Here is a 19,121-nt window from a genome sequence, read left to right as displayed (position 1 = left end):
TTCTTAGAATGTGTGTTATAGAAAAAGTTTGGCAAAAAATAATTAAAGGTTCTGTCTATCACTCCCTTGCATGGTAAAATAGGATATTTTTTAGAGTAACAGCTACAAGTTTTTTCTCCCTGAGGGCCAGATTGTTATTTACAGTTAGAGTTAAGCAACACGATCTCATGAAAGTGCTTATCTATACCACGAATGTTATTTCTCATACCATTTATACGGCAAAAATGTTTTTTTTGCGTGCATATACGCACTGAAAACCCTTGGGTAGGATTAGGGTATTACACACCATAAACTGCGTATCATATACACGCAAAAACTATTTTTGGCGTATAAATGGCACGAGAAATAACATTCGTTGTATAGATAAGCACTTTCATGAGATTGGGCTTTAAGGCCTGTTCACACCAAGGATAGGTATAACAAAATGATAAAGATATAGTTTTAAAAATCATTCCAAATACAAAAGAATAGCTGAGTCCACTCCACAACTATATCGATAACGAAGCAGAGGCATGATAAGGTTGGGAATCACATTTTTAAAAAAAATGTTTCCAGCTGATGAACAATAAAAACATTGACAGCCAATCAGAATCCATCTTGCTTTAAAGACTTTGAGCATTTAAAGCATCAGACGACATATCTGCAGCACACGCTTATAATAAACAGAATGATATCATCAGCTGGTGTGGACGCTATAATATAGTTATAATTTTTGCTGTGATCGGGCCTTTAGTTTTAAGGAGAAAATCCCACAAACACTGTATATACACCACCCTGATTCTGTTCAGGCTTGGAAATTTTAAAAACATCTCTTGACCTTCAGAAGTGGCTTAATGTAAACTCAGCCCAAGCCCAGCCGAATTGATCTTATTATGATTCAGCAGGTTCAGGTTCAGTGCCGGCCAATCTCTCAGAAAAGATGATTGAACGCTGTTCTTCTGAACTATTAAAAATTCATCACTTCTCAGGTTCCACCATGTCACTGCAGTCTTTGCGGTCTGTGAAGCCTGACGAGATGGAGGAACTCAACATGTTCATCATGCTTCCAGAGGTGTCTCTGTGTAACAGCTCCTTGGCTAAAAAATATTTTCCATTATTTTTTTAAATGTTGTAAATCAGATAAGTCAGTTGTTGGTTTTTTACACATGTACTTTAAAGATTGAAACGTGGCTTTGAAACATGCTTCAAAGAAACAAATGCTACGAGTTGACTCAGACACATACAGTCAGCCTTACCTTGTTATGATTCCTGTTCTGAATTTCCAACTGCAGATGGCACAGATTATCTTTTTCCCTTATCAAGTCAAGTCACCTTCATTTATATAGCGCTTTATACAATACAGATTGTTTCAAAGCAGCATTACAGTGAGAACAGGATACGTTCAGTGTTGATTTAGTTCTGTTGTAAAGATCATAAATTATTAAATGAGTCTGTCATCTATAAAGCAGCTCTGCAAAAGTGTCATCGTCCAGCTCTGTTCAGTTCTCATACAACAGCGTCAGTACAGTCAGATTAATAATATTGTTGAATATTAAGTGTAAGGAACCTAAAATCCATCAGGTGACAGAATAGAGAAAAAAACGTTGGGAGAAACAAGGCTCAGTCGGGGGTCAGTTCTCCTCTGGCCAATGGACAAACACAATGTGATTATGATTCAGGCTGCATCACAAGTCAGAATTCAGCCTGATGTGTTTAGATTGGTCCGTAGTGTAGTATTTCACACAGAGTTTGGTGCTTGGGTGAAGAACAGTGCAGATAGTAAATATGATATGGCTTTTTTTAATCATTTCATTTACTCACCCTTATATAATTTCAAGACTGACTATCTTTTCTTTTCTTTGAACTCAAACTGTTGAAGAATGTACTGAGGGGCTGTTTCTCTGTGCTTTTGCACAATATATCTCTACCAAATTAGTTATTGGCCAATAAAAAAAAAAAAAATGTATTAGACATTGGATGATTAATTGTTCATGCTCATTTCCACCGATTTTTTTAAAATTCAGATTACCTTTGCCATAGACTAATGTTCAAAGCTTGTCTTTAAAAACACTGATAAATAATAACAGAGTTAACCATTTGTCACACTGCAAATGTGATTAACATCGGTTATGCTCATCTTTGGTAGCTCCTTTGAGGGCATCTTGAGTAAAACAGCTCCGTATTTAACGTATCACGTACAAATCACGACTTGAACCAGAAGCGGTGCGACCTGTTTTACAGAATATGAAAGTTTGTTAGCGTAGTTTATTGGCATGAAGTAAAGAAGACATTTTATACATATATGAGCTGCAAAATATTTTCAAGTATACAAGTTCATTGGTGTGTTCCATAAGAGAAAGTAAATCATACAGGTTTGGAACAACATACAGGTGAGTAAAAGATGACAGAACTTGAACTTTCTTTAAGTTCTTTAACTTTACTCCATAACTTCTTCACTACACTACCCTCAAACGACTAAAGACATTTTCTGATTGAAATGATGAAGGCTTATCTGCTAGCTATTTTAGGAGTGCTAACTGTTTAGCCTCGGATTCCGAGCTCCGCAATGTAATTTAGTCAGAGGTTTACATGATTAGTGAAGGTTTAAGAAGGCAACAGATGAAAATCACATGAACACTGCGGGGCTTAGGATCTTTTGCGGCTTATCTGGTTTATCACTGACGAGACGCAGACTACATTTTAAAACATTGCAGCACTCAAATCTGTGTGTTTTCCCTTGCATGCTTGTGGATCTTCATTCTTTGTTTCTACGGTTGGATTCAATGGAGTTGTAGAGACACTGATTGAGCAGTCGATGAGAGTCGACAAGCATCTTCTGCTTTGAGGTGATTGAGGACGTTCCAATGAACAGATCAAAGCAGAGTTCTTACGTTGTATCTGACACATTCATTCTAACTATAAAAGAAACTGTATTTTATTAAATGCTCCAACACAATACTGACTCTGTATTGAAGTACTGAGCTAATCAAATTAGCTTTTTCTTAAGGTACAGTAATTGCAAGTTTTGCAAGTGGATCACATTTAATCACAACTACTCAATGAGGAAGATTAAAGAGTTAAATCAGCCTCAATTATATTGATTGTTCCCAGATACATTGATTAGCACAAATGAACAAGTGTGTTTAGACTTTTCTGTTTATTGATATTCACAGATCTCTGCATGTCACTCTGATGATATTTGACCCGTGTTCATAAAGCCTCTCGAATCCATAATTCAAATGCATTGCACGTTGCCTGGAGTCTGTGCCGTTTGGCCCGAAGCCCAGGTTTCAAACTCAAGCCACACACTTCAGCTAGTCTTCAATATTTAATTCACAAAAGCAAACAGCCGTCATGCCTCAACAAAACATCTTCACACTTATCATTCTTGCCCTCCGTTAATGGTTGGGTTAATGAAGATATAAAGAATTGCATCTACAGAAACATTCACATCAAGAGTGAAAACGTCAAAGGGGCATGAAAATATATTTGCAGACCTGAGCTTTTTTTTAATCGGAGAGACTATAGGGACGTGATAACACTGCAGTAAGAGTCAAAGTGTTTTTTTCTTAAGCAAGAGTTCTATCAGTTCAATCGGTTGTTATCTATGAGATTCTTTTCATCCCAAAGTGACCTATGGTGCAGTAATTACAGCGACAGTCCTCTGGAGCAATCTGGGGTCCGCGGCCTGCATTACCAGGCATAAAACTAAACTACCGCACTATGTTAAAGAGTAGAGAAACATATCCAATTACTGATTAGGCCTACATTATATCATGCATTTATTGCCATGTAATTGACCATATAAGATAAAAGCATCTTACAAAGGAATAAAAATGTACCCTGGACCAGAGCACATTAAGAACTCAGTAGGACTGCTTAGTGCTCTACAGATTAAGGTCATCGCTTGTGCACCGATATTGGTGCACAAGGTCATACTTAGAAGAGAGAGGTTACTATGTGAGTATAGGAGACCATAAGTCTGAGTGGACATCCATGACATGCGGAGTTCCTCAAGGCTCAATTATTGCGCCACTCCTATTCAACCTGTACATGCTTCCAATGAGCCAAATAATGAGAAAGAACCAAATCTCTTACCACAGCTATGCAGACGACACACAGATCTACTTAGCCCTATCGCCTAACGATTACAGCCCCATTGACTCCCTATTCCAATGCATTGATGAAGTAAACAGCTGGATGTGCCAAAACTTTCTTCAGTTAAACAAAGACAAAACTGAAGTCATTGCGTTTGGAAACAAAGATGAAGTTCTCAAGGTGAACGCATACCTCCACTCTAGAGGTCAAACAACTAAAAATCAAGTCAGGAATCTTGGTGTGGCTCTAGAGTCAGACCTTAGCTTCAGTAGTCATGTCAAAGCAATAACTAAATCAGCATACTATCATCTGAAAAATATTGCAAGAATTAGATGCTTTGTTTCCAGTCAGGACTTAGAAAAACTTGTGCATGCTTTCATCACCAGCAGGGTGGATTATTGTAATGGACTCCTTACTGGCCTTCCCAAAAAGACCATAAGACAGTTGCAGCTCGTACAGAACGCTGCCGCCAGGATCCTAAGCAGAACCAGAAAATTTGAACACATCACACCAGTCCTCAGGTCTTTACACTGGCTTCCAGTCACATTTAGGATTGATTTTAAAGTATTATTACTGGTATATAAATCATTTAATGGCCTAGGTCCTAAATACATTGCAGATATGCTCACTGAATATAAACCCAACAGATCACTCAGATCATTAGGATCACATCAACTAGAAATACCAAGGGTTCACTCAAAGCAAGGAGAGTCCGCTTTTAGCTATTATGCCAGCCGCAGCTGGAACCAGCTTCCAGAAGAGATCAGGTGTGCTCCTACAGTAGCCACATTCAAATCCAGACTCAAAACACATCTGTTTAGCTTTGCATTTACTGAATGAGCATTGTGCCACTGTTCGATATTAAAGTTTTAGTCTGAGAAAGAGCTAAGAATGTGAATGCTGGGCTAAGGAAAGTGAAAAGAATGTGCAAGTAAATGAAAGAGAAAAGAAAGTTGATACAGGGAAGTCGTAAGAAGATTGAAAGAGAATAGAAAGTTGATAGAATTAAAGAATTAAAGAATTAAAGAAGATTGAAAGAGAATAGAAAGTTGATACAGGGAAGTCGTAAGAAGATTGAAAGAGAAAAGGAAGTTGATAGATGGCAAGTCGTAAGAAGATTGAAAGAGAAAAGGAAGTTGATAGATGGCAAGTCGTAAGAAGATTGAAAGAGAATAGAAAGTTGATAGATGGCAAGTCGTAAGAAGATTGAAAGAGAATAGAAAGTTGATAGATGGTAAGAAGATTGAAAGAGAAAAGAAAGTTGATACATGGCAAGTCGTAAGAAGATTGAAAGAGAATAGAAAGTTGATAGATGGTAAGACGATTGAAAGAGAAAAGAAAGTTGATGCATGTAAGTCGTAAGAAGATCCTTTTAAAAGAAAGATCTATAATAGCTACCGGTCGATATAAAATACGTCCGACTGTTTGCACTGTATTTTATTTTATTTTTTTATTTTCCAAACTGTGATTCAGGAAGATTTTATTAATTTTTAGGGCTGTCTGATTGGAAGAGATTTTGAAGGGGAACGGGAGAGCTTCACTCCGACGAGGCGAGTGAAGATTATCTATACTATGGAGAGTATAGAGGTTCGCTGTTTGTTTAAAACAGCAAAAGTGAAACGTGCTCTGTGGGGGCCCAGTGGGGCAATACTGGTGTGGTACACCACCCCAGCAGAGGACGTCCCTGGATTAGGTCCAGTGGCACCGCAAACCTGCTCAATCGCTTCCATCTCAGATAGGGGTGATTATTAATTATCAGGGCTGTCTGATTGGAAGAGATTTTGAAGGGGAACGGGAGAGCTTCACTCCGACGAGGCGAGTGAAGATTATCTATACTACGGAGAGTATAGAGGTTCGCTGTTTGTTTAAAACAGCAAAAGTGAAACGTGCTCTGTGGGGGCCCAGTGGGGCATTACTGGTGTGGTACACCACCCCAGCAGAGGACGTCCCTGGATTGTAGGTCCAGTGGCACCGCAAACCTGCTCAATCACTTCCATCTCAGACACGGTTTTAATTATTCTTATTTCTTTTGATTATTTTAATTTCTTCTATGTAAAGCACTTTGAATTACCACTGTTTAGCTTTGCATTTACTGAATGAGCACTGTGCCACTGTTCGTCCGACTGTTTGCACTGTATTTTATTTTCTAAACTGTTTTAATTATTCTTATTTCTTTTATTATCTATGTAATTATTTTTATTTTTATTTCTTCTATGTAAAGCACTTTGAATTACCACTGTGTATGAAATGTGCTATATAAATAAACTTGCCTTGCCTTGCCTTGCCTTGCCTATTGAACTGGTTCTTGGTGCTTTTTGCTTGCTGGAATCATAATCATTCGGCGAAGACAACTAGAACTGAAAAATCCATTTGAATGGCTCCATACACAAATGCAGAGATGGAGGTTGACAGTGTAGTCTCTGTGCTTGTGTGTCAATTACAATACCAGACCGCAATTTGATTGCTGCCATCTGGTTTTGATTTGTGTTTTCACCATATTCATTACCTTACAGGGATCAACAGTCATTTTTTCTGCTGGTAGTTTATATTTGCACTTGTCTGCCAATGTTTTCAATAATACATTTTTTTAATGTTTTTTTTTTTTTTATGTAAAAATTATTTTATTTTCAGCAACAAATAATGTGCAAAAAAGTGATTTTATATCATTTTTATTTAAAGAGAACATTCTGTCATAATTTAGTTACCCCTACGTCTACACAAAATAAAATATAAAATAAAATAATATGTTTTTTTCTTTCCTTCTTTATTTTTTGGGTCAAATTTGTCTTTACCCCATCGTTTTTCAAAATATCTGCTTTTGTGTTATACAGAAGACAGAAAGTCATGCAGGTTTGGAAAGACATGAGGATGAGTAAATGCGTGTAACGCGTCTTTGCATTGACTTAACATTGAAATCACTCGCGCCTGACGCGCTATTCGCGTCCGGTGTGTGGGTGCAGTTAGGCTCTGTTAAGCAATGGTTCCTCCGCCATGGTCTTTTCAGTCATCCCGCCTTACTTTAGTCACGTGATCAGTGAACTGTGATTCCTTCTGCACTGTGTGCGACTCTGCAGCATGTGCTGGATGAGCAGACGTTTACAATATTTACAATTGAAGCGGCCATTATCCAACTGAATTAAATGTTTTCTATTTCCATATATAAAAACAAAAACGACAGTGGTGAATGTAATGTAATTCACCCTCATGCTCCATCATAGCGATATCGCGGGACAGCTTTTCACTTCGATGAGAAATCTCGTCACATTTTAATATCGCGAGATTTAATATCGCCAAACTACCATTGGTCCATGGTGATTACATAATAGGTTGGTGTGCTCTGAGGCTCCGCCTTCTTTGATGTGGAAATCTTCTCTGGTTCATTTTCTCTGTTTAGTCTGTCAAGGTCAGAAGCAAGTAACAACATGAGCACATTGGAGAGCTGCTTTATAGTAAAAATGAAGTTGTACTTCTAATTGAAAGTGACACTGACACAGTTTTTTATGTTTATTACTGTAAAGCTGCTTGCTTTAAAGCAATCCGTTGTATAAATACACATGATGTGACTGGAGTGCCGAAGTGCATATCCACATCTCTATGATCAGATGCTTTCTTAACTGTTGTTTTCTAACCGCTCTCAGCGTGGGTGGCCTCGAGATGTTTACTAGCAATATACCGCTGCTCAGATATTTCAAACTTCTATTTACTCCGAAGTAAAAAAGATAAACAAAAAAGAACTTCACTGTGAGTGTATCGCGGCCTTTATTGGCCTTGCAGCTCTAAGGATTATAGTAACTTACAAGAAGCTCTGGCTGTTTAATTCAAGTCTCCAGTCGTACTTTTTTCTACATCAATAGGCTTTTACCCACATCAAAGTCCTGAATAATGCCACTTGTCCACTCATCACTGTTCAAAACTTCTTGAAGTCAAAGCCAAACACAACAGCAAGGGCAAGAGTGGGAGGAGATGATGAAAGGCAGCAATGGAGGAGGTCAAATGGTATCAAAGAGACATGTAAAGCCTGGCGGCATACTTCGCACCAATTTTTTTCCAGTGTTTTTTTGGTACAAATGTAACACTTATCAGACCTGACAGGAGAAGAGAAAGGTCAGAGAAGCTCTCAGTTGGGGTAGATTTGTATTACAATTTTTGACCTACTTGTTTGAGACAGACATTTACATTTCAAATTTACAATTATGTCCTGGGCAAAGGCTTTAACACAAAAGCAACTGCTATTAAAATAGATTTTTTCACAAAAAAAGGAAGAAAGAAAAGACGTGTGTCCTTGCAGAAGTGTGAAGATTTGACCTGATTATAACTTGTAAGAAATGAAAAAGTATAGCACAAAATACTTACAATGACGAGTTTAGGACATAGTCACCTTGGGGATGCAGGACAAAGTCTTGGGTAGCAATTTACCCATGAGCCACATTTAGACCTCACACTTGCTTTTGCATTTAATGTCTATATAGACATCCTTGAACATCTCTGTGTGACAAAACATATTTACACTTCAAAAGTTTGGGGCCAGTAAAAATTGACTGAAGAAATTAATTCAATTTCAAATCAATGCTGTTCTTTTGAACTTTCTATTCATCAAATAAGCCTGACAAAAATATTCACGGATTATGAATATTCACAAAAATATGAAGCAGTATGACTTTTTTTCAACATTGATATAATAACACTGAAATAATAAGAACTATTTATTGAGCACCAAATCGGCATTAGAATGATTTCTGAAGGATCATGTGACACTGAAAACTGGAGTAATGATGCTGAATAGATAGAAAACAATTATTTTAAAATGTAATAATATTCAACAATATTACAGTTTTTACTGTATTTTTGAATTCTTGCATAAGAGACTTCTTTCAAAAACAAAAAAATCTTGCAGACTCTGCCTGAGTTCTGCCTCCAAAGAATGTTTTTCTTTCTTAATGTTTTCTCAGTTGATACTGTATGTAATGAAGTCATACAGATGTGGTTCTGCTGACATGTTACCCTTTAACGCAGTCTTTGCACTACTTGCCAACCAACTCACCTCATTGAACTGACAATGGCAGTCCCTCTGCCCTCAGGCCACAGTCGTGCCCACAACAGCTTGATTTACAAAGAAAAAAGAAAAAACACTGTGTTTTTGACGTTTAGGAAGTGTCTTAGGGCCAGATTTACTAAACAGGGCAAATTAGCATGAGACTGCAATCCCATAAAAGCACAGATGTGAGTGGTAAGGTCTGCGTGTGATCTACTGACGACGTGCAAATTAAAGAACACAGACGCAGCCGAATCATTTCCATAATGACCAAAGCAATCTACCAAGAGCAGCGCAAATTAGTGTCTGGTTTAAGACATGCATTTCTTTGTCCATTATATAATGTACCAAATACCAGTAAATTGACTTGCACAAACCTTAGTAAATCACCTATGATTCATTTAAATACTCTCCTCCCATAAATTTTGCGTCTGAAAGGGAAACTCCAACAAATGCATATGTAATAAGGTCAGCTGATAAAATAACCCTGCGTGTCCACGGCTTTTCAGTGCTAATATTTCACTCACGTCTCTTTAATAAATCCTGAAAGTAGTTTTTTAATGCCAAAAGAGCGGTTGCGTTGGCGTAAGCTAGTTAATCTGGCCCTTAGAATTTTAACTCAGTAAGGTACATCCTAAATCTCCTCAGATCACATCTGCCTCAACAGAGGGTACAGAAAAAGTCCCCAAATTCAGAAGTTTTAAAGCAACTTTGAATGTACCTTCCAGAAGTACATCACAACCTCCTACGGTTATCACATGCCCACAAAAGGTGCTTCTTAATAGAAGTGTGAACTTATGGTACTTACCTGATGAATCATCCAGAGTGGTAGAGGCACAATGGTTTTTGTTAACTCCAGTGTTCCTCCTACACATCTAAGAAGACAGAAAACATGTATAGTATATGCATTAGAGTCGCATTGCGTCCAATGAAACATGCTCCGAATAAATGCATGTTGAAGAGATTTCAAGACCTCAGCTCTGCTCACTTATGAAAGCTGATATTGAGGTCATGGGTCTTTTTAAGTCATTCAAATTGGAGCCATGATCTGTTATGAAGGATCAGAAACTGTAGCAATGTATCACTTCATTAAGTTCGATTTTTTATTATTATTATAATACATTGTAATTGATTAAAGAAAATGTAAAGGTTAAAATGAACATATATTATTTAAATATTCATGGTTTTCTGCTGCACATAAATTGCTGCTAAAAAAATGATTAATTTTTCTTTTATCAAATGAATTTCCAACTTGGATCGTTTTGTTAAACATTTTTTTCTGGAGATTGTGGAATGGATTGGCTCTTTTTTTCCAGAGACAATCTGTTATTTGAGTCATGTTGGATTGCTATCTGCAGCTGTAATTGAAAAGGGTGGACAAGGGCCTTTACTTCTAAACCTTCAAAACAAAAAGTTGTTAGAAGTAATATGTCACATTGACTAAATGGTCCCTGGTCCATCAGCCTGTCACAACAAAAAAAGTTATTGGAAGACTTGACGTATTACAAATGGAGCTGAAAGCAAGACTTATACTCCAGCCAAACTCAGGACATGAAAACTTTAAGTGAGAGATTGTTATCCGTCAGTGGAGTTTGAGTTAAAGTTATTTGTTACACGGATCATGAGTACTGACACAGAAGGATATGCCACACACACACACAAATAAACAAACAAACACGTAATTCAATAATATCAAGATCTGCTCTGTTACCATGGCTGCAGTCTGTTTCGTTTTATAACCACTGGCAGACAAATTGAGTGTAAAAAAAGAAATAAAATTTTACCCACATCCGTGAAACATTTTCCACTCACAGACAAACAATTATATTATTCCATTAACTAGCACTATAACTGTATTTGTTCTGAGCTTTTTATTAGCATCATATAGTTTATGCCGTGTTTACACTGAAATTACCTGGAACAATTTGTCCCAGGAACTTTTTTCCCTGTTGCTGCGTTTTCACTGCGGTCTAAAGTACAATGAATATTAGGGAAATGAATCCGGTGACGTAGGACTGGACGCTACTTTACAGTTTTTCATCCTCTGAATTTTAAGCTTAATAAGGCCTGAACCTCATCGTCGGTCCATCAGTCGTATTTTTTTAACTCCATTGTTGATTCAAATAGCAAACTGTTACTGCACGCACCACAACAGATTTAAAAAAAATGGTGGTTGAAATAAAATGCTGCGTTGAGTCAACCAATCAAAATGTGGCATTAACTCAACCAATCAGCATATTCAGCGCCCAAGTCCCATCTCTGAAATTTCCTAAACTTTGAAAAAGTACTACCTCGCAAGCAGGGACTTTCTGAGGGGGGACTATTTACCTGGAACTTCATTTAGACCCTGGTTCCTGTGGTGGAAACATACCACCCCAAAGTCCCTAGTTCCTGGGGAAAGTTCCTGCGGTGGAAAACGAGGCTTTAGACTTTAATACTTTACTTGGTTACGCTTTATTTTGGTGGTCCACTTTAGACATTCTACTAAGTAACTTTGCAACTACATGTCAACTAACTCTCATTATAGTATTAGTAGACTGTTAGTGGACTGTTCGGTTAGGCCAGGTTAGGTGTTAGGGTTCGGTTAGTAGAATAAGTTGACACTTTGCAAAGTTACTGAATGTTAGGGAACACAAAATAAACTGTTAGCAGATATTAAAGGGATAATTCACCAAAAAATGAAGCGTAGCGTCAGTTCTGGCAGGTCACGTTAGTCAAGCTTGCATCAGCTGATCCACGTCTACCTGTAGGAATACGACGCCTATCACATATAAGCTCCTTCAGTATTATCAGCAGCTATCACGTTTCTCAGGGGCTCATTACCCTCCTCCATCCCCAGCTCCTCCTCTCGTCAGTCAGGATTTTGGCATTCTGATTACCCCTGAATCAGACTAAAATTCTCTAATTATGATGTCATTAAAATTAATTAATGATATCTGCAATACATTCAAGTTGTTTCTGTTCTGTTTATCCTAAGGGGGGGTTATCGCTGTTCTCCCTGCTCTTGTCCATGCTAGGCTGCATGGATGCGCAGGGAGTTCTTGCCCAGAACAGAACCACACCGCCAATCCTAACTGTATGCTAATTGTCAATCGTATTTGACGATAGTGGTCCTGACAGAAATGAAAATTTACTCATCATTTACTCAGAAATCATTTACTCACGCTCAAGTTGTTCCAGACCTGTATAAATTTGTTTGTTCTGCTGAACACAAAGTACGATATTTTGAAGAATGTCGGTAACCAAACAGTTGTGGGGTACCATTGACTTCAAAAGTAGGGGGGGAAATATGGGGCTTATCAACTGTTTGGTTACAAACATTCTCCAGAATATCCTCCTTTGTGTTCAGCAGAACAAACACATTTATATAGCTTATATAACTTGAGGGTGAGTAAATTATGACTATTTTCATTTTTGTGTGAACTATACCTTTAAGCAGACGGTCTACTAATACTCTATTGAGGGTTAGTTGACAAGTTGCAAAGTTACTTATAGTTATTAGTAGAATACCTAAAGTGTACAATCGAAATAAAGTGTTCAATAGTTCTTGAACTGTGTGCTTTCGTTAGCCTATTTTTGCAATTAAAAAGACAGTTCACCCAAAAATGAAAATTCTGTTACCATTTACTCACCCCCATGTCGTTCCAAGGCAGGACGACTTTTGTTCTATTGCAGAACAAAAACAAAAGATATTTTGAACAGTTTCAACTACATTTGTTCATACCGTGAAAGTGTGGTTTAAAACAGCATTGGACCCCACCCATTGACTTCCATTGTAATTTATATAGAAAAAAACTTCACAAATTCACATTGTGTGATAAGAAGTCAATATATTGTTTTATTTCTATGTTACTGTAAGATTGAATTATCAAGTTTGTCCAAGGTAGACCTCAAGTAATTAATTGTACTTCCTTTCTCTGCCGTCAAGTCAAAATTGTATTTTGTTATTGTCAACTTGTATTTGTCAAAGGCATTTTATACTGTTGTGTGCGTTTGATTTTGTGTGAGCATTCGGTCAGTACTGAGTCTGACAATAGGTGGCAACACATTTTGTGTTGTCTGAGCATTTTTTCAATTAACCTGACGGTCTCAAAGTCTCCTTCCTAAAATATATTGACCTGGGACCCAAATAATTTTGTTATTCTGACTTTCACCAATTACACAGAACCAAGCAAAAGTGGAGAAAATGTTGGGCCAACATTTGGAGCATGGTAATACCCTCGGGTTGGCCTCATTAGCGTGCAGCCCGTTGGATCTGCTGGTGTGGAGATAATCCGCTGTTGTTTTCTGCCGTCTCACATGAAGTATATGCTAATGATGACACTGTTTTACAGAGATACAAGCCACAACAAAAACACTACATTCTGTTCTTTAGTTTGTAGATATTAAATCCCCTTTAACATCTGAAACTCACATTTAGTCTTTGCACAATTCTCACAATATGTGGGCCATGTTTCAGATTTCAAAAGCTTGGGGTCAGTAAGATTTCATTTTAAAGAAATGAATGTAACACTTTAGAAAACTGTTCCATCATTAATGAATAATATAGTAACAAAATGAGTAACGCAGTATTAATATTCTAGTAACTGCTATTAACTAACAAGAAATTCTGATTAACAAATTAGTAAGTAGCGCTTAGTTGAACGAAGTAGTTCATTAGCTAATCAGTACCTGCAATTTTTTCATTCCTCCCAGAGGACTCTAAGAACTACTTGTAACCCTTTAGTTTAGAGTTTAATTCTCACTATTAACTAGTTGCTTATTAGCATGCATATTACTAGGATATTTGCTGTTTATTATAATCAATGCCTTATAAGCACTGCATGACCATATTCTACATCCCTTAATCCTACCCAACACATAAACTACCTTGCTAACTATTAATAAGCAGATATTAGGAGTTTATTGAGGCAAAAGTCAGAATTAATAGTTAGTTAATAGAGAGATTGGACCCTAAACTAAAGTGTGACCGAACTACTTTAATTCATTCTAAAAGAAGATCATGTAAGTGTTACTCTTTCCTTCTAAAGGAATTACTAATTATTTGTATCAGTGAAAAGCACGATAACTACCTTGTAATGACTGAAGTCATTGTAAACTTTGAGGTTACAATGATGCTGGCACTGGCTGGCATTTTTTTCAAAAAATGAAAAAAGAGGAAAGAGTTCGTAGTCCAAAAAATAGTTATCGATTAGCTAATAGTGAACTACCTCATTCAATTAAGCACATTTTTTGTTAGTTAGTTGTTTGTTCTCATTTGTTCCTGTGTTATTGATTAATGACGGAACGGTATTCTAAAGTGTTACCGTAATACTTTTGTGTTACGTAAAGACATTTAAAATTACAAAAGATTTCTATTCCACATAAACTCTGTTCTTTCAACCTTTCTATTCAAAGTATCCTGAAAAATGCATTTCCACAAAAATATTGACTATGTTTTCAACAGTGATGACTTTGTTGACATGTGACACTGAATACGAATCATAGTACACATCACAGTTTTTCCTTTTAATTAATAATATTTCACAATATTACTGCTTTTACTGTATGCTTGATAAAATAAATGCAGCCCTGGTGAGCCTAAGCGAAAAAAAAAAAAAAATACTATACCAACCCCAAACTTTTGAACAATGGTATATATACCGGTAATGTTTACGGTTTGCCACAAATGCTGTTGACTGAGTTTGCACTGAACCCAGAATTCATACATGTGCTATTTATTGGGTCAACCTGCAGCATCATCGCTGAGATGCTTTGTGTTCATCCTGGCTACTAGGTACACCAACACCTTTTACCAGAAAAAGTGTCGGGTCCTATTGGGATGTATGACCTTTATCCCTTCAATTAAAAGTATGGAAATGGCATGTTTTATACATAAGGGGCAGTGGACATGTTTTCTTTGCATAATTTCAATTTCAATTCTGAGTGCTTGGCCCTAAACAGCATCACATAGAATATAAATTGCACCACAATTATCTTTTCCACCTAGTTTGACATGTACGGAGCCATGACATGTTTTGAAATGATTTGCAAGAGGGATTTCTATAAATATTCAGATATGTATGTATATATATATATATATGCATGCATCTAACTATGAAGAACAGGAAATGTGAGCGTGCTCTGCTGCAGATCGAGGACCGCTAATGTTTAAGTGAAGATGTTGGCAGGTGATGTGACTGATGTGTGTGTGAGCTCTGCGGGGTTTTTTCTTCTTCCTCTTTTCACCAGGCCAAAACCAGAATGCTTCCAGGTGTCACGACACGTTGTTAGTCAGACACAGCAACTCTGGAAGCTCTATGCTGGCAGCAGGTTTCCCCTCGAGGCACAATACTCTAGATACTCATCAATCAAAGCTTGAGTCTGAAAAGCAGAGCCCAGGGTAAAGAAATATGTTAATGGCGAAAAAATTTACTCCATAAATTAAATAAAACATTTTTTTTAATGATGATATTGGAAAAATAATGCATTTCATTTGCATCTTAAGCAGGAGAGCAAGTATCTTGATTTGTGCACGGACAATTGATTTTATTATGTGAGTTTGGCTTTGCAAGAATAAAAATCTAACGTTTTAATATTTTCAAGCACTTTAGGCTTTATCCTGTAATCCTGCAAAATAGTGTGTAGGAAGATTAAGAGCTCTAGAAATCGAAATAGCTCTTCCAGCTGCTAGCTAACTACTCTGCACTAATTTAAATAAATAACTAAATAAAAAAACAAAAAAACAATACTACAATAAATAGAACATTGATCTTCTGATTCATGAATGTTCGACAGCTCTAATCTACAAGAGCTCTTTCTGCTTTCTCAGTTCTCTTATTTTAAATAAATTATATTTGCATGTATTATTTAATTTTTATTTTTACATTATTTTAAAATATCATGCATTATGTATTTTCACATATATAAATAAAACGGTTTAACAAAGACATTTTTGCAAATAATAGCTGTGAATTATACAGTTATTTTAATTATAAATGAAACTCTAAGACAATAAATTCACTTTTTAAAACATGTTTCCAGGAAAATGTTGGGGTTCAAGAAAAAACATTACCCAAATCATTTTGTATGAAGTTTTACCTGCTAATGTAAGTAATGAGAGCCTAATTTGCATTATTAAAATGAATTTTCTCAGTATAGTTCCACAGGTGCATCTTAAACGTTCAACTATTGCGTGTGTAGAGACTAAAATCATGAACAGTTTTCTAAAGTTCTCACTCTTAATTATCTCTTTTCTTTTTCTCTATTCCAGATCTTCACCTGGATTACGTCCTTTCTTCTGGACTGGCACCTTCACGTGGCCAATATTTAAAACGAGAACTCTTTACAGCTTTTGGTGTTCTGGGAAACTGCAAAATCACCTCTCTCTAAACCATTTGCAGCCATCACTGGATATACAGGGAATGAAGGAATATTCTGATCCGTATGTCTGAAACAACAGAGCTTTTGCAGACCAACAGGAGAATAAATTAAAACGTCTTCCAGCAGTTCATAAGAGCCGAAATTGTTGGATCTCCAGTTTTTATGGCAGAATGAGGGACAATAAAGAAAATAATGAGCAGTGATTTAAGGGCTAAAGGAATATTTTTTATAACTCAAAGTTGTGCACAAAGGGTAATACCGGTTTCTTGTTTGTTCTGTGGCATTTAACTTTCTGTGTGTGTCAACATATTCCACAAAAAAAAGCATTAGAAACAGTCACAGTATCTTCAACCATGAATTACTGCTCACATTTATCAGCCATGACCTTCACAAAGGCAAAGCATCACCAATATCTCAAACCAGCAAACTAAATTACTCTTTCACCTCAAGAGGTTTTCATGGAATAATTGATCATTTATGGTAAGAATCATGCATAGATGATATGAAGCGCTGGTGAACCATGCAACATGGATCTGTTCAACAGCTCAGATGAGTCCTTCCTCATCAATGCTACGGTCAGTCCCACAGCCCTGGAGTCCGGGGACGACGCTACGCTCCTCGGCCTTCAGATCTCCATCTCTGCCATGCTAGCAATCGTCACTTTGGCCACTGCTCTGTCCAACGCTTTTGTGATCGCAACCATTTTCCTCACACGCAAGCTTCACACCCCTGCCAACTTCCTGATCGGCTCTCTCGCAGTGACTGACCTCCTGGTGTCCATTTTAGTCATGCCGATCAGCATTTTGTACACGGTCAGTAAGACTTGGACTCTGGGTCAGATCGTGTGCGATATCTGGCTATCATCTGACATAACGTTCTGCACGGCTTCCATCTTGCACCTGTGCGTGATCGCGTTGGATCGATACTGGGCCATCACCGACGCCCTGGAATACTCGAAACGGCGCACCATGCGACGAGCGGCGCTGATGATCGGCGTAGTGTGGGTGATCTCCGTCTCGATCTCGTTGCCTCCTCTATTCTGGCGGCAGGCTAAGGCACACGAGGAGCTCACAGAGTGCATGGTCAACACTGACCAGATCTCCTACACACTTTATTCCACATTTGGCGCCTTTTACGTGCCCACGATCCTCTTGATGATACTCTACGGGCGTATCTACGTGGCGGCTCGCTCCAGGATATTTAAAACACCAGCGACCAGTGGAAAGCGGTTCACCGCTGCTCAGCTCATCCAGAACTCAGCGGGCTCCTCTCTCTGCTCGCTGAATTCCACATCAAATCAGGAGGGACATCTTCATCCTGGAGGAGGTGGAGGAGGAGGAGGTGGTGGAGGAGGGGGAGGGGGGTCTCCTCTTTTCACGAACAGTGTGAAAGTGAAGCTGGCTGACAGCGTACTGGAAAGAAAGCGTCTTTGTGCCGCTCGGGAGAAGAAGGCCACCAAAACTCTTGGGATTATCCTGGGTGCGTTTATAGTGTGCTGGCTCCCGTTCTTCGTGTTTACGCTGGTGATGGGGGTCTGTAAAGACTGCTGGTTTGATCCTGTGCTCTTTGATGTGTTCACCTGGCTAGGGTACCTCAACTCGCTCATCAATCCAGTCATCTACACTGTCTTCAATGATGACTTCAAGCAAGCCTTCCACAAACTCATTAAGTTCAAAAAATGCTATTGATGTTCTCCTGTCCTGTTTTGACACATTCATGGCTTAATTAGAGGATTTCTGCGGAAAATATCTGAATCCTGTGAGCTTTCATTGTTCATATGCTGTTGAGGACCCCTGCGTACCCTGCCGTTTGTTTTTCTGTGAGCTCCTAAACGCGCATACAGTGTCTGGTCGATGTAGATTACTGTTCTCATGAGATAGCTTGTAAAATATCTTGCCATATTGTTGATGCTTCCTCGTAGTTTATGAATGCATGCTAAGATTACAAATCCTTCGCTAGAGAGCAACGTTCTACTGTCTCTGTAACCAATAACTGTCTATAAACTGCCTTATTTAACAGAAACAGAGTGAAATTAATATGAAAGATTCTATTTAAAAAGAATACAAATAAATTATGGTTGCTGTTCCCATAGGAACGCATATATGGGTCCCCTGAGGACCGTGCAGAAGTATATGAACATTAGCATAGACTCCCTAAATAAAAATGTTCATTATATAAGATTAAAAAAGCTTTAAGTTTTGTGGTTTTGTATTTTTGTCTGAAAGAAGTTTGTTTTCAGTTCTCTCCTTCCCTCCATTTTGATGTCAGAGTTTGAGGGGTTTGATGATCATGAAGATGAAAAACAGGCTTCAGGCTGCATGGCTCATTTCAGGACATGAAGCAGCAGAAGAAAACCATATAATGATCAAACGTTCAAATTCTGGATATACTTGATGTGTTTTGACACAAGGTGCGACTTTTGCAGCAAATCTTTTTTTTTATTGATATTTGAACAATGTCCACATCAAAAAAACAAGAACCAGTGTGTTGAACACAAGCCTTAAAACAAACTCAAACCAAATTATAATAATGATTATAAAAAGGAGATACAATATGTTTATCATAACACAATGGACGAAAACAATAAGGAACACACAAATATCCAATATGCATCATGTATGTACTGTATATATAACCAAATGAACAGGGG

The 19,121-nt window shown here is 37.6% G+C and overlaps 1 protein-coding gene across 3 annotated transcripts in view; it reads left to right on the top strand.

Annotated features, from left to right (window-relative positions):
* htr1d (5-hydroxytryptamine (serotonin) receptor 1D, G protein-coupled) overlaps nt 1–18,671 on the top strand; it is a 31,982-nt gene extending 13,311 nt beyond the window's left edge. The window contains exons 1-2 of one of the 3 annotated variants that reach the window (XM_079632932.1): nt 16,051–16,197; nt 16,362–18,665. In XM_079632932.1, the coding sequence (XP_079489058.1) occupies nt 16,999–18,159 (1,161 nt within the window). In that variant the 5' untranslated portion in view covers nt 16,051–16,197; nt 16,362–16,998 and the 3' untranslated portion in view covers nt 18,160–18,665. Of the gene's footprint in view, nt 1–16,050; nt 16,198–16,361 lie in introns of those variants that run through there. The other 2 variants (XM_079632931.1, XM_079632933.1) reach the window with 2 other exon arrangements.
* The last annotated feature ends 450 nt before the right edge of the window (nt 18,672–19,121 follow it).

The sequence above is a fragment of the Phoxinus phoxinus genome, assembly GCF_949152265.1.
Source record: "Phoxinus phoxinus genome assembly, chromosome: 13".
NCBI lineage: Eukaryota > Metazoa > Chordata > Actinopteri > Cypriniformes > Leuciscidae > Phoxinus > Phoxinus phoxinus.
This window is presented reverse-complemented; position numbering and strand designations above follow the sequence as displayed.